At 38.6% G+C, this 17,362-nt stretch overlaps 1 protein-coding gene across 1 annotated transcript in view; it reads right to left on the reverse strand.

The window, feature by feature from the left end:
- Positions 1 to 17,362, reverse strand: part of LOC126195428 (Down syndrome cell adhesion molecule-like protein Dscam2) — an 879,015-nt gene that overhangs the window by 174,166 nt on the left and 687,487 nt on the right. Inside the window, exons 15-17 of the mRNA XM_049934039.1 lie at positions 13,593 to 13,712; positions 2,994 to 3,167; positions 1,569 to 1,719 (exon numbers count right to left, since the gene is read on the reverse strand). Coding sequence (XP_049789996.1) covers positions 1,569 to 1,719; positions 2,994 to 3,167; positions 13,593 to 13,712 — 445 coding nt within the window. The remainder of the gene's footprint in view (positions 1 to 1,568; positions 1,720 to 2,993; positions 3,168 to 13,592; positions 13,713 to 17,362) is intronic.

Here is a 17,362-nt window from a genome sequence, read left to right on the forward strand (position 1 = left end):
GTTTTATAAAGTTTTTGTTGAAATAAGCCCTGAGTTGCCAACTTTGTTTAATACTCTGTTCTTGTGATTTGTTGTGAAAGGAATTTATTGTTTTAATACTTTTTTCCAGCAAAATAATCCTGTGCCTGCACTCTCCCCAGACCAAATCAGACTCCACCCAAATTCTATACTACAACTGGTAGCAGAGTACGGTCGCACATTGTGGCAGCACGGAGCCCGTCACGCTAGTTGTAACCTTGGAAACTGTGTCTTGCTTTCCCATGTGCTGCTGCAGGTATGGCCAATGACAAGGTGCCAGTATAGCATGGCTACAAGAGCCAAAATAATCCCACATTTGCACTACCCCAGTCCAGGCCCCACTCCACCCAAAATCTATGATGTGGTACAGTTCTCAAACAACATATAATAATTATACAGCAACATGTTTTGATAATTCTCTTCAGTGATATGGAATTTGTGGCAGTAGCTAGATGATGCATCCACGCATGCATAATGTGCACGCCCACTGGCATGCAGAAATATGCAGAAATTTAAGAGCGGGTTGAAAATAAATATACAAGGGTGTGCTGAAAACTAATGCTTCCATATTTTTATGCAAAAACTCTTAAAGCTTTTTAAATACAACAAACTTTATTAACACTTACACCTTTATTCTTTGCATCTACATATTATAGCCATCCTGGTTACGAACACATTTCTCCCAATGGCAGACCATTTTGTTGATGCTGTTACTGTAGAATGTTTGTCTTTGTTGACTGAGCAACCACCTCACCTCTGCTTGTACCGCTTCATCACAATCAAGTGAAATATTCAAAAGTGTTCTTTAAACTTTGGAAACAATGGAAAATTGGATGGGACCAAGTCAGGACCGTATGGAGGATGACTGATGACAGCGGACCCAAGGTGTCAGGTTGTAGATTTCACAGCACTCATGTGGGGTCTGACATTGTTATACTGTAGCAGAGGGTGCTTGATTTGTGGATAAACGCTTAGAATTAATGCTTTCAGTTTTATGAGTGTCCTGCAGTCCAGCAACATATGTAGTTAAATTACACATTGCCATATCACACACTACAATTCTGAGCCCTCTAGCGGCACAGGCAGGAAAGTTGACCAAGTAACATGCATGACATGTAATATACTGACAAGAGAATAAAAAATTTAGAGGCATTAGTTTTCAGCACACCTTCATAGCTTCGTGATTGACTCCTGTTGCATGTTAACACTGGGAACAGTGTTCCATTTGTTGTTGACTTTTGCATCTTTTTAATCACTTCAACTGAAATCCTGATAGTTTTAAGCATTTCTAAAAATTACTTTACTTTGCCTTTGTCTTTGTGTGGTTCTTACAGTCAAATGAAGATTAATGTTCGGATACAGAGTAACAAATTAACCCTGTATACATGATCAATATCCAGTAATGTTGCATGTTTTACATAACGCTACACGCTTTGACAAGCCCATGAGGATCTGTAAAGTATTCTTAATCAGTTTCTGGAGTATGCAGAAGTTAGTTAGTGTATCAATAACTACGAGCATAAAGATGTTATGTTTTTTGTTTCTTGTACCTGTTATTGTCACTCTTGGGATCAAGGCGTTTGTTATTCATATTCCACAAGATACCAATTGGTTTTTCACCTCTAGCTTCACATTGCAGGACAGCTGGTTCCCCACGACGTGATGTCTGGTTACGCAATTTGATCTCGAAATGAGGGGGAGCTGTAAAACAGTTTTTATTAATATTAGAACCACGAGTTAAGTTACCAATGGGTAAAGAGCTCTGAGACAGGATTCTAGGGAAGGCAGAGGGCTGTGAAGGCCAGAACTAAATTAGAGGGGCAAGAGGGAAAAAAAATGTGGATCTGAGTTTATTGTGCAAAGAGAATAAATCAATTCTGAGCAACCAGGGCTTTCCAACACAGTTATTAATCAGTTCAGAGTAGATGTTCCTTCCACAGAAATGTAAGTCTTTACAGCAGGCTGTTCCAGCTCAGATGTCAATCAGCATACTGCCATGCACCCATTGTCGGGTAAGCTGCTGATGAGTGAGCAGTTAGGTAGCTCTGTACTGAAGCCTGCACAATTGTAAGCCTTTGCTGAGCACCTGCTGGGCTCCAGTCAGCAGATGGCTCATGTACACAGATAAGAGGCATGAATGCATTTTAGTAGGGCCATCTGGTAAGTAGCCTATACTACAAGTGCCTGTACTTATGGGTGAGCTGACAGTTGATTGCGGGTGACTGTGACTCATGGAGCAGCACTGGAACAGCCTGATTTAAAGTATATGAATTTGCTCTAATGCAGAGTCTGCTAATAAATATGGAATCAACTAACAGACTACCTGATGACTTTCATCTCGTGTTTTTCAGATGACAGTTCTTTAAAGATCCTTCAAATGTTTTGCCAGCATGACTAGTTGGCACTGTCAAAGATTCGCCCTCTATTGTTCGTGACTGCCAGCAACAGAGAACAAATCTTTGAGAATGCTAGCACCTCCTGCTGGCAAAATGTCAGAAAATTATTACAGAAATGTCACCCAAAGAGCCTGAGATTAAAGCCACCAGACAACATGCCAACAAGTGGCCACAAAAGCATCAACAATTTTGAACTAGCAGAGTGCCACTATTTCAAATAATTACAAATGAAAAAACTCATATACAGATTTCTCAGGAGATGATAGCTTGAGACAGCCTTAAAGGCACCACACTCAGCTACTGGTTATGCATTTATGTTAAATGAAATACTATCATGGAGCTGTAACTCAGAAGTTGTGCTATAACATCGAACTCTTTGTTTCTGTGTGTACCTGAGGCTTGGTATTCCTTCTTAGCACTTTACTCAATGTCTAAAACAACATTAATTTGTCAAGAGCTTAATTATTGTTTTTATAAACCACACTGTTGGAAAAATTCATAATATTGCACACTAAAAATTATAATAAATATTATAATAATAAACATTATACTTTATATTACTTAAATCTTTTTTCCTACCTTGCACACTGATTAAAATAACAGCAGACAATCCTGACCCAATGCCATTTACAGCTTCACATAAATAATAGCCTTCATTAGTTTTTTGTATGTTATTTATTGACAGTGTTCCATCCTCCACTCTTATATTGGGGTTGTTGGGCTTAAGATCATTATAATCTCCAGGTGTGTCACCTGAAAAAGATTGAAAATAACACTTCACATGCGAAATATTCAGATTTCAGTCAGTACTAATTTAAAAATTTGCAATGTATTTCAGATCTGCTTTGTTTCAAAGGCAGATATACTTTTGAATTTTTTTTGACTGGTAAAGAGTTACAAAGTATCTCATTTCTGAAATGAGATCTGTATGATCACCACTACATCTAAAACATTGTAATATAATCAAATAAATATGTATTACCATAGCTTTCTGTTCACTCTTCTTCACTATAAGCAATAAGTGCATAAATCAAGATTAAATTCTGTGCTCACTGACAGCTCACAAATAACAGGATAGAGCTGACAGAATTATATAGCAGTAACTGTCTGACTGTAAAGCATTAGAAAAACATTATAACTGGGAGATGACAAAAGGGTTAGAAGGAAAAATAATAACGATGTGAAAGCAAATGAATATCATAATCCAGCAAAGAAACAGAAGAAAAATGTAAAGCAGCTATTACTTCTGGATCAGATATATTAACGAGAAAGTTAAATCAGTGTTGGTATATTTAGATGAGGGGGTCGCATAGGCAAAATTACAATGCATTTTTTGAATTCATCTGCTGTGGCATGCCTATCATGGGGAAACAGTGGTCAAACGCCTGCCAGCCGCACAATTCAAACACTATCCACTCCACTCGGGTCATGAAAGGGTCAAAAACTCAGCAAGTAGACCATCAGAGTGTGGCGCCAGCAGCCACGCCAAAGTCTCTATTGTCACGCACAGCTAGCATTGACGTGCATTGACCAAGACTATGTTCTGCTTCTGTGACCCAGCCAAGCAGCCAATCAGAAAGATGTAGCATTTGACACATTGAGAACTGAAGCTTGCACAAGGGCAACAGAAGGCAGTGACTTCACCAGCCTGGAATTAATGGAGCTCACTAGAGCTGCCGTCAACATTGCTGTCCAGTCCCTTGTCCACCACCGTTCTTCAATAAAGACATCATAGCCTCAGGGACCCAACTCTGCCAGTGTGAAGGATCTGGACTGTCATTGCTTTGATGATTGTAGTGAGGAGCACTAAAGTTTTTTGCTATTCATACTCAGCATGGCCCTAGTGTTCACGATGAGTGTGCTCGATGGTGGCTTGTCAGAACTTTAACTTTTGTTCTATGAGTTATATTGGCCAGGAGGGATTTGATTATTTGTTTTCATTTATTAACATTCTGTAAAACTGTGTTGATTACTACAGTGTTCAAGAATAATTCTTCTTGCAACAGTAAATTTTCTGAAGAAGTATTTAATTTCTATGGTGTTAATTGATTAGTTTTCGAAGACACTCCCAGAAGCATTTTTCTGTGTTGTTAACATACAGCTAAAGGCTGAAAGCTCAGAAGTGTGTGCATTCAATGTAAAGGTGACACTAAACATTTTTCCAGTTTAGAGTTCGAGTATCAATTATGTCGGACATAATAATAGTGACGAGTTAAAAACTGTATTTTACGAGTGCTGTTGCAGAAAGTGAACTGGCGATTTCTCTATCTCCATGGCAGCTCCACCAGAGACCGTGGACCTCAGAAACCCAGTTATTGTCCTACTCCAGCATATACAGCAAACCAACAGGAGGCCCATGGCATGGGTGGAGGTCATCACCTAACCCACGCTGCTAGTGCCAGTCAAATACACACAGATAGCCTCAGCGGTGCAAAATATCTGTCAACCGCCACTGCTCTTCCCACCCTTCCGCTGGTAGGTGCAACCATGGGACTGCTACATCACCCAACTGGAACAACACTTCTGCATCTATGAGGTGACATGCAGTGTTGCACTTTCCTCCTGGCTCTTGGAGGCTCCTTAGTGTTCCAGTTAGTGAAACTATTATAACCTGAAGCAGAGTCTCGAGACCTCCCGTGTGATATGATCAAGTCTAGCCTCTCAGATTATTCTGATTCACAGGTCCACACCCCAGCCACATGGCTGAATCATACTATGAGTAGACTGCTCAGTACAGGGACTCTTAAGACACTGTGAATTCAGGAGTATTAGTGGGTACCATTATTAGACTTACGCTTCCTCCCTAGTCAGAGACACGGTTTTAGTGCAACCTCCTGACAAAAACTGTGACACGATCTCCTCAACCTCAAAGATCCATAACTTGATGCTTGTCTCACAGCTATATGAAAAGTCACTCCTCTCTTCAGTGGCTCTGCAGGATCCTGCCCTAGTGTTCGCATCTGAGCCAGCCGAGCCCACCAGTAGGCACCAATGGCCACTCTACAAGTAGGATGGGGTCCCCTCAACAGGCTGCTAATATTGGACCTACCACTGTGCACTACGTGTCATACAACACCCCTGCCAACAATGTCATTTTGACTTATGCTCAAGCGGAACAATCTGTGCAGGCCCTGGACCAGACAGAGTTCGAAAATCCCAACGTAGCACGCATCACATCTTCGGCCAAGTGCATGAAACTGGGGATTCAAATTATCACAGTGACAGTGTCCTTACAAACTGAAACTGATTCATCCATCAATAATTGTTTGGAACATGTACAACAAAGTGGAGTCACCATTCTTCGATCACTTCGCACACCATTTAAGAGTTTCAGCAATGATATAAGTTCACTGATAGTTTCTTCCATGGAAATACATGTTAAAGGACAAAACACATATGACTTATATCCTGTTTGTCACTACCACGGACACCGGTAACTTGCTGGGTACGGTTCTCTTAATGCCCTGGGTTTAGAGACACACAACACTGCGCTGACAGTGAAGTCAGTGGATAGACCATTGCACTGCAGGTGCAACATTTCATTCAATGGTTCCCTATGATTTTTTCACCGAATAAGATGGGGATAAACAACTCTGAGACATGCATTACCATGTTACTGCAAACCAATCACAAGTTTTTTAAAGCTCGTAATGTTCCATTTGCTCTGCAGAACAGGCTCCACACTGAACTTCAATGCCTGCAAGAGGACAGGGTTCTGCCCCCAGCACCCAACAGTAGATCGGCATCCTCCATCGTCTTACGGTATGATCCGTGTCTGTGGTGACTTTGAAGTCACCACTGAAGCCCGAGCAGTCCCAATGCGTATCAAACCTCCGAAGTTGAAGGTGGGGTATGACTTGTCTTTCTGGGTAGAATGTTTGCCAAGATTGACTTAAAGGTTGCCTACCTGCAGCTCCTGTTCTAAGAACTTATTAGTGACCAGTAAACTGTTTGAACTTTTCTGATATAACTGACTGCTTTTCAGCATGTCCAGTGTACCACCTATAGTCCAAATATACTTAGAGCAGTTAATCAGGCAAGTTCCTGGTAAGGCTAACTGTAGGGATGATACTTTGGTGGCAGGAAAAACTGGAGGACATCACTCATAATTTAGAAGTATTGCTCATTATTTTTCAGAAAGTGAATTTACATTGCAATTTCGATGAGTGTGAATTCTTTGTAAATCGAGTAGAGTATTTGGGACAAAGAGTCAGTGTTTCAGGTATCCGCTCCACCCCATCTTACGTGAGGCAGTCCAAAAGCTGCATACCCCCGAGGACATCTCTCAAATGAAGTTGGTCCTGGATCAAACCAATGACAACTGCCACTTCATCCTTAGGTGGCACTCAACAGTGGAGCCATTACATCAGCTCTTATAAAGAAACGTACCGTGGAAATGGATGGACCAATGCTTACAGTGGCTTCTATAGTATGAAGCAGGCCATTCTCAAACATACTTGCCTAACAGAACACGATACAGCAGCGTCAATGGTCCTCACAGGTGAAGCATCTGATTATGGGGTGGGGGCAGTGCTGTTGCACGTGGTGGAACACCCTATTGCTTTGTTTTTTACACAATGAATCACACATAGATAAATTACAGCCAGGTCGAGAAGGAGGCCCTTGCCGTAACATCTGCCATAAAGAAATTCCGTGATTTTTTCTACACCCATCAGTTCACACTCTTCACAAAACACGAGCCACTCATTCTGCCCCCGTGCCCTTCGGCAGATCTTCCCACTTAGAGTGCTCGACACTTACAACACTGGGCCCTCTTTTTATCGAGTTACTCATACAACATCCAGTTTCGTTTGACAATGCACCATACTAATGCGGATCTTCTCTCCTGTTCACCTGTAGGGTAGGATCCCGTCTTCAACAAAGATCCCGAGGTCTGCTGCCACCAGCATGTTGCAATGGCGGAAGCCATAAACTACCTTCCTCTTGATGCAAACAACATGAAGCACCAAACAGCACAGCACCATGGCAAGATATTCAGATGTGCCCAATCTTGGTAGTCAGCCAAGAGAAAGCAACTACAGAACCCATAACTTCAGTAATTCTTGAGAACATTTCTCTGGAAAACAGCAGTTTTTTAAAATGAACAAAAAAGTAAAACCTTTATTTTTTTGGCTAGCAGTTTCTGTCAGTTACTGACCATCTTCAGAACTCATAGAGCAGTTGACATTCATGGGGTTTGTAATGACTGCTCCATTCACTGCCACTGCCTCCCAGCACGGTTGGTGGTCGATTTGGGGGTAGGAACCAAACAGCGAGGCCATAGGTCCCATCGGATTAGGGAAGGATGCGGAAGGAAGTTGGTCGTGCCCTTTCAAAGGAACCATCTCGGCATTTGCCTGAAGTGATTTAGGGAAATCACGAAAAGCCTAAATCAGGATGGTTGGATGTGGGTTTGAACCATTGTCCCCCTGAATGCAAGTCCCATGCGCTAATCACTGCGTCACCTTGCTCGGTCGCAATGTCATATGAGGTCTGAAGATACTCAGTAACTGACTGAAACCAGTAACCACAAAAATTAAGGTTTCTTGACTGTTTATACTCTTTCAAAAGGCCAGAATTCTGGCCTTCTGCGATCACCACCATGACCTCTCTGCACTACAGTGTATCGTACTGCTCCAAAGAGAAAACGGGCGAACACATGTTGATTCAATAGAAGGCCCTGGAACTCCTCCACCAAGGACGCTGAGGTGGGGAGGGGTCTCACAAAACAGCTGGCCAGACATCACAAATACTGGCGAGAAATGGACACAGTATCACAAGCTTGCTTTCCACTTGTATCACTTGCCAACTGAAGAAAGTGGCCCCTGCACATAGATATTTCTTGTCGCCGTCACCAACCCCATGGTCAAGAATTCACCTGGATTCTGCTGGCCTCTTCCTGGAGACTTTTTGGCTCATTGTGGTAGATGCAGACTCTGGATACTCAGTTATCTCAGGATGCCTTCTGCCACTTCCACTGTTACTATCCAGACTTTAGCCAAGATCATTTCCTTAGAGGGTCTCCCAGAAACTATAGTAACAAATAATCGTCTGCAGTTTACTTCCACAGAGTTCCAGGAATTCTGTAAAGTTAACAGAATCACATTAGTCTGTACAGCCCCATTCCCCCCAGCTTCAAATGACCTGGCAAAACGTTTTTTAAGAACTTTCATAGCTCAAATATCTAAACTCTGCTAGCATCGCTCAGTCTCTGATGCCCTCTCCATTTTTCTATCCTCTTACAGGGGACACCTTCATTGGTGGGAGGAGGGAGGTCATTTGCCATGAGACTTGAATGATGCCCGTTACGTTCCCAACGATCCATCATCAACCCAACACTTCCATCACATCAGTCCTCCCACATTTGTCGCCACAGGTATGTCCCAAAAGACCCTGTCTGTGCAAATCTATATACCAGGGTTAGGCTACGATATGGCCAAGCCACTGTACAGTGCCTCCTGGGAAGGACCATGGTAGAAATCTCGTACGCTAGAAATCTCGTGGACTGATGTGTCCAGACACAAGCAACATCTTCACCTATGGCAGGGAACGTCACAATTGGCAGAAAATCTGACACCAGTCCTTGTTCCAGAAACCCTTGCACCAGAACTGTCTCTGTTTACGCAGTGCAGTCGACAGTCCGGCGACTGGACTCTGCCAGCTTGGCACATCTGGACTAGTCATTGTTCTCTATTTAATTTTTATGCATATTCCTAGTTTTCCTCTTGTTTCCCATTATTTTAATAACTTAGTTTTGTGTAACCATGTAACATCAATTTTGTTGCTCAAGATCAATCCACCTTTTGTTTCCTTTCTTATAAACATGTTTTTCATTTGAATCCATTTGCTCTGTTATGGGGTAATTCCGCAAAAATTCATATAAATAGATTCCAATTAAAAAGAAAGATGATGAGACTTACCAAACAAAAGCGCTGGCAGGTCGATAGACACACAAACAAACACAAATATACACACAAAATTCAAGCTTTCGCAACAAACTGTTGCCTCATCAGGAAAGAGGGAAGGAGAGGGAAAGACGAAAGGATGTGGGTTTTAAGGGAGAGGGTAAGGAGTCATTCCAATCCCGGGAGCGGAAAGACTTACCTTAGGGGGAAAAAAGGACAGGTATACACTCGCACACACACACATATCCATCCACACATACAGACACAAGCAGACATATTTCCGTTGTGTCTGTATGTGTGGATGGATATGTGTGTGTGTGCGAGTGTATACCTGTCCTTTTTTCCCCCTAAGGTAAGTCTTTCCGCTCCCGGGATTGGAATGACTCCTTACCCTCTCCCTTAAAACCCACATCCTTTCGTCTTTCCCTCTCCTTCCCTCTTTCCTGATGAGGCAACAGTTTGTTGCGAAAGCTTGAATTTTGTGTGTATATTTGTGTTTGTTTGTGTGTCTATCGACCTGCCAGCGCTTTTGTTTGGTAAGTCTCATCATCTTTCTTTTTAGATATATTTTTTCCACGTGGAATGTTTCCCTCTGGTATATATATATATATATATATATATATATATATATATATATATATATATATATATATATATATATATATAATTTTAATACTGTATGTATGTTTGCAGGTATTCAGTTGAAATCAGATAGTATATTATCAACTGAAGACATAAAGTCTGTAAATGAGTCTGCACCCTCATTATGGCAGTTTATTTGTACAGGTCCACCTTGACCGCAAAAATTGTACACACAACTGTGAAATGTACAATTTTTGTGATCAAGACAGACCATTACAAATAATGATAATATTATTACTCTAGGGAAGCACTTGTTTTCATAATCTCTGTGACACCAAATTTAGGAAAATCCTCTGCAGCAAAGATCGCTGGTATTTATATTTTATTTTACAATGACCATTTCAACAGAGCCTTGCTGTCCTCTTTGGATCTTTGGAAAATTCTTATTGACATTCGTATGTGCCAGCAAAACAATGAGAATCCTTGTATGCATGTTAATAAGAATTTTTTAAAGATCTGATGATGACAGCAATATTCTGTCGAAACCATCACTATGAAATAAAATAAAAATACCAGCAATCTTTGCTGCAGAAGATTTTTCTGTTCATTGATGACAGGGTGCTGTATATGAGCATGTGTAAGCTATACATCAATTTTACACTTTTCTACTCTTCTACATCAAACTTAATGAAATCAAAGACTGTTAAAATTTTCAGCTGTGTATCACTCAATTTATATCTATTTGGGTTTCCTGTCAAATCAATGCCAGTACCATTATTTTTACTTGGCTTATTTTTCAGCATATTTTTAAAGATTGTGGGTTCTAATTTTCTAATTTTTCTTTTGTTAACAACGTGTGTTTCCCTATGTTGTAACATCATCTGCAATGAATGACTTCAAACCATTGCTAATTCATGTTCAATATACTTTATTCTGGCTCCCATTAGAGTAATGTAAATGAAGAATTGTTGCTCAGCTGAAATGAAGTACAGTGCATGCAGTTTCTGACAAGTAACTCTCATCTGGTATCTTATAATAACAATAATCTCCATGGTTACTGACAGTGAAAAGTTAAAAGCTGGTTTACTTTGCTTACCATTTTTTAACTTTTTTATCTCCTAATATGTCACAGTTGGCAAAGCCTGTACATTCACAGATAATATATTGAACTATCTTCAGTGTCAGTCTCTGAACAATGTGAAGGCCACTGTTCATGTATCTTGAAATTTTAACTCTGCCATATCTGTACAAATGCCCCCTCATGCAAAAGGTATTGTAAAAACTACTCAATGAACACTCAACAGAAAAACATGTTACACCACTGTATAGAAATGTTAGTAAAATTCTCCACAGTCTATAGAGACACACTTTCAGTAGAACTGAAAAATGTGAGTCGTAAACCCCAGATATTGAAATATATGTAGAAAGGCTTCCTTGTGAGACATTACTTTTATTCTGTACTGATTCACCAATTTTTGCTAATTCTTCTCCACCAAATTCCTAATAAACCTCTCTGTATGATTCCCGCATCTGAAAACCTTTCTGCTAATTGTTTTCAAGTTGTTGGTTTTCTATTTTAGCCAATATTAAAGCAGCATAAATACACTGTCCTTTGCATACTTAACAGTGTTGTTGTTGTTGTGGTCTTCAGTCCTGAGACTGGCCTGATGCAGCTCTCCATGCTACTCTATCCTGTGCAAGCCTCTTCATCCCCCAGTACGTACTGCAGCCTACATCCTTCTGAATCTGCTTAGTGTATTCATCTCTTGGTCTCCCTCTACGATTTTTACCCTCCACGCTGCCCTCCAATACTAAATTGGTGATCCCTCGATGTCTCAGAACATGTCCTACCAACCGATCTCTTCTTCCAGTCAAGTCGAGCCACAAGCTCCTCTTCTCCCCAATTCTACTCAATACCTCCGCATTAGTTATGTGACCCACCCATCTAATCTTCAGCATTCTTCTGTAGCACCACATTTCGAAACCTTCTATTCTCTTCCTGTCTAAACTATTTATCGTCCACATTTCACTTCCATACATGGCTACACTCCATACAAATACTTTCAGAAACGACTTCCTGACATTTAAATCTATACTCGATGTTAACAATTTTTTCTTCTTCAGAAACGCTTTCCTTGCCATTGCCAGTCTACATTTTATATCCTTTCTACTTCGACCAACATCAGTTATTTTGCTCCCCAAACAGCAAAACTCCTTTACTACTTTAAGTGTCTCATTTCCTAATCTAATTCCCTCAGCATCACCCCACTTAATTCGACTACATTTCATTATCATCGTTTTGCTTTTGTTGATGTTCATCTTATATCCTCCTTTCAAGACACTGTCCATTCCCTTCAACTGCTCTTCCAAGTCCTTTGCTGTCTCTGACAGAATTACAATGTCATCGGCGAACCTCAAAGTTTTTATTTCTTCTTAACAGTAGTTAGTGAGTATTTCCTGGAATTTATGGAAATTCTTCAGACAATTCCATTTGTTTTAAATTTAGTGAGTACATCCATCTCTTTTGAACACATGCACTCTGTTTTCTCAAAGGAACTCCTTGGGATTTTATCATCATTTGCAAATAGTCTGAAAACATCATGCCAGTATATGACAGGTAAGGAATTATGGCACTAGGAGTTTTATAAATAATCCTCACTGTGCTTTTGGAGCTAGTTTCTGTCCAGTTGATTATTTTTTTTAGATTCATTTCTCTTTGCTCCAAACATGTTTTTACCTCAAACACTTCAGTGTGTGTGTGTGTGTGTGTGTGTGTGAGTTCAGTGGAAGAGATGTTTGCATTATTTCTGAACACAAAATTTTCAGAGACTGTTAATAAAGAGTGCCACAGATCGTAAAATGTTTTGAAGTTTATGAAAATTTTAATCATGAAATTCTGTCATGAGACCATAACCCTAACCATAAAACTGTTTTTATTGCCAAATTCTTTCTCTATGCCTACATATTATGAGATGCATTCAACTAATATTACCTTCAATTTTTTTCCTCACAAACTAAGCACATGAAAACTATATAATTGTGTTACTTCTCGACATAATCTTCCTCCAGCTGAACACATTTTTCATAATGTGAATGTCTTCAGCAGTCTGGTTTGACACTGGAAAATCACATCCATTTCTCATCCCTTGTCACAATCAAAGAAAAGAAAGTCTAATTCATGCTATCATCACACCTCAACACTGCCTGGCAACAATCCCCATGCACAGCCTTCAGGCTGTCCATCAGTATTCATGGCACTTGTACCTGGAGGACACTTCCCACCATTTCAAGAATCACAAAAAATCCTCACTCTCACTGTTGCAACTACAGTTCTGTGTGTCATCAGTGCTGTCATCTGTCAAGCATTCACAATGAGTGCACACATTTAAAAGCAAACAACATGTTTGATATCTGTTCCATAAGCAGAGTGTGTGTGTGGATTGATGAATGAAATGTCCTTCCTTTTATTTCCCTTTTAAAGGTCCATACCTGTTCTATTCCTGCCGCAGTTTCATTAAAGGGACTGAAGCTCCCAAAAGAATTGAAGGCTTACTGTATGTTCTTAATTATCTGTCAGCATAAGACATTCTTCAGTTTACCTGCAGAGTGTGCTCTTTGATTTAAAAAAATAATAATAATATCCCTCATATATTCAATCAATTTCTCAGGTAACTACAGTAACAATACTCACCAGCAGCTTTCTTCCATGTCACTTGAGGCTTTGGAAAACCATCAGCTTTGCATTCAACTTTTGCATCACTTCCTTGAGCAAATGCTTTGTCTGTTGGTTCCAAAATCCATCTTGGTGGCACTATCAGAACACAACCAATTATACATTACTTTATGCCAATAGTGGACACTGTCAAGAAGTATTACACAAGCTGTTATGTTGCTTTAATACAGAACTGTTAATAATGGCCGAACAAGGAAGTGACAAACAGGAAAAATCAAAATAATGCACTGGTAAATGGAAATGATTGACTGATCACCCACATAAAAATACAAAATACATTCTTGATTCAATTTGTATATAGATACAGTAATAATGTTTGCAGTATAATTCTACACAGAGTAGTGTGTTTGCACACGTGTGTGAGAGTGTGGGGGTGGGGGTAAGGAGAAGTCGATAGAAGGGGGTCTGTGTTTTGCTATATCTATTCTGTATGATGAGCTGCAGACTTTCTTCACATGTTTACATCCTATTCTGCAGTTTTTATCAGAACATTCAATGCTTACAGGGCAATTTTTTTTAATTTCTGCCAGGATATTTATTTAACTCATCTTGGGTTCAACTCTTTTTCGTCTCACTCACATTACTTTGTGCCAATACTTAGCTGTTGCATAGTTACATTCCCTTTCTATTTTATATTTATTTACATTTATTGCTTTTGAAAATTCCAGTTCTATTTAGAGCTTTTTTGTTGGTCACATACAATAGTGAGAACTTCCATTGCAATTTTTTGATATTTCTTGTTTGTCACTCAGTTTGTTATCAAATTAAAAGTATCAAATTTTTTCTGCAACAATTTAACGAAAAACAGAGACAGGTTTTGCAACTACAGCAAGTGTAATACTAATATACTGTTCACTACTGTAATCTCTCTTTTTTTCAATATTTTATTTGTTTATTTTTCAATTTTGGTATAAATACTGTCTCAAGCAGCATTTAATCAAAAACTTTATAGAAAAAGTGAATATTACTTGAAATTAAAGTTTGAAAATATAATTCTTTGATAACTTTTTGCAGATTTTAAAATACTTCTCAACACTTGAAAAAAAAAGCTTGAGACTTCTTTTAAACATTTGCATTTTACAAAAGAACAACTACTATATATGTAAAATTATGAAAGATGACAGCAGATTCTCATTTGTTTTGAAGGGCCCATATCACAAAATTTTGAAATAACTTCACAGAAAATTTGATTTATTGTTATAGATATAAACTACAGCAGTTTACAACTAGGAAAAAAATCATTCCTGATTGAATTATATTAATGTGAGAGAACAAAAAGTGGTGAATTTGTTACATAAGTTATGAAACTTAGTTGGGTACCACAGATGTCTCAAGCCTTTGACTGCCAACAAAATTCAGTCAACATAAATGCTTACAGCAATTACCAGTTTACTGTGATAGTAAATTATAACTGTTTCTTCATGAGTAAATTTCAGCTATAATGAAAATCTGCTGTCATTGAAAATCAAATTCACACATAAAATAAAAGCTAAAAATGTTTTCATGGTCAATAACAAAGTGCCAGGAATTTATGTTTACCACTGAATGATTTGCTACATCTTCATATCCTACAACCATTTTACTTTTGTTGGACATTTGTATTATCATTGCACATTAGGATGAGGTATTCATCCCACATTTATCATTTTTAATTTTAATTACATCAAAGAAAATAACCAATTTTTGAAAATATAATATAACTGGATACGTAAAAAAATCTACTGATCACGCAGCAGCAGAACACATAATATACAGGTTAAGGATATTTGCAAGCTTTTGGAGCCAGTGGCTCCTTCTTTTGAAAGAAGCATTGAAAGAGAAGGAAGAGGGTTTAAGAAAAAGGATTGGTGAGGTTTAGGAAATGGGAAGACGTTGGAAAAGTCACGCGGAACCCTGGGTCAAGGAAGGCTTAATGGACAGGATGAGTAGGAAAGATGGATTGTTGGGGACTGCACCAGATGAGATATCTCCCCTGACACAGGGTTCTGGGTGACTTTTCAAAACTCCCCATCTGCTAAACCTTGCCAGTCCTTTTTCTTCACCCCTCTTCTTTCCCCTTCAACCCTTCTGCTAGAAGAAGAAGCCACTGGCTCCGAAAGCTTGCAAATTTCCTTAACTTTCATATGTGTCAGTACATTTTTTATCTAACCAGTTAATTTCATTTAAAACAATGAAGTTATGTTTTACAAGTCTCAAAACTATTATGTATGTGAAAAAGTCTGCTGACATCTGTCCAATACAATTCCCATTTGGGGTTTTCATACAACAATATTATCGAACATATATAATTTAATACAGTAACAAAATTAAAAATGCTGAAGTAATTTGAAGGGTCTGATGTATTTGAACGTACAACAAAATGGCTTAAGTAATTCAAGTAACTCCAATGTACCTTATGACCAAAAACATTTTTAGCTTCACAAGTAAATTACAATCATCTACAAACATGCAAATGCAACTGCATGCAGGAATTTATGGTAGTAAACAAACAAAAGCTAAAGCACAACTGCAAAATAATAAGTTTAATAGAGAAACATGCATTAGTAACTCCACAAACTCTTAAATACAATGTTAGTAACCAGTGTGTTTTCCTTTTGTTATATTAGATCAAACATATATTTGAAAGCCTTGTTCAAAGAAAATTAATATTTTTTTTTTCAGACAGTTAAAATAAAAAGGGTCTCCTCTATTACGTCTTGATTTTTATAGAGCCTTCATTTTAATAGGGGTAACAACATGAGAGGGAATATTTATTTTCCAAAATTAGGGGAAATTAACAGAAGGCAGGATATTCCCTTTCCATTGCAACAATTTTATTCAGGAACCACATACTCCACATAGTGAGTTAGTTCGGCTCCTTGATTCAAAATATATTAAGTTAACAGAGAGATACTTAAGGTCCAAAGATGTAAAATTCATATAACAAAATGCTACATCACTTTTGAATAACACTACTATGTTTTCAGATATTATCTACCTTTCTCCTACTGCAGGGAGCAGTGTGGATTTAAGAGTATGTGGCACAATTTAAACAAAAGATAATTTTAGACAGAGAGGAGAAATAGTCAATGAGGTGTGTGGATTAGGAATGCCTTGTCCTCCCACTAACCGCAAGAACTGCTCAAGGACTTAACTTGTCCTACAAAATAAAAAAAAAGAGAAATAGGAAGGAACAAAGGAGTGGATAAGGACAAAACCCTGAACCAATCTTCAGGAAAGCTGGCAATGTGGCCTATGTCAACATCAGTTCCAAGAAATGAAGAAATATCCTGAGCAGCAAACTAGCTATCCTTAAATTTTCTGACCAATATGCTAATGAAGAATATGCACCAGAGTTCCAAAAACTGCATTATCTTTCAGTTGTGGACCTGCTGTTCGTATTCTGCATGTGCTACATTTTTAATTGCAATAAGAGTAAATGATAGTTGTTTCACAGTTCCAAATAATCTCTCATATTATTTGGGAATGTCTTCCACATAACAAAATAATTTAACTTTCATGTCAATGTTATTAGACTGAAATATAATTCTGCTAACAATATTTTGCTCAGAATTTCTCAATGCTATTTTTTGTAACTAACATTTTCTTGAGGAAATCTGCATAGTGCCCATGTACATATTAAAAGGTAAACACATTAAAGTTCATAAACTGTTTCTCGCAAATATTATTTACCCTTGACAATTAGCTGAGCCTTTTGTTTTGTCTGACCACCAGCATTTGTGGCAGTA

The sequence above is a fragment of the Schistocerca nitens genome, chromosome 7, assembly GCF_023898315.1.
Source record: "Schistocerca nitens isolate TAMUIC-IGC-003100 chromosome 7, iqSchNite1.1, whole genome shotgun sequence".
In the NCBI taxonomy this organism is placed as follows: Eukaryota; Metazoa; Arthropoda; class Insecta; order Orthoptera; family Acrididae; genus Schistocerca; species Schistocerca nitens.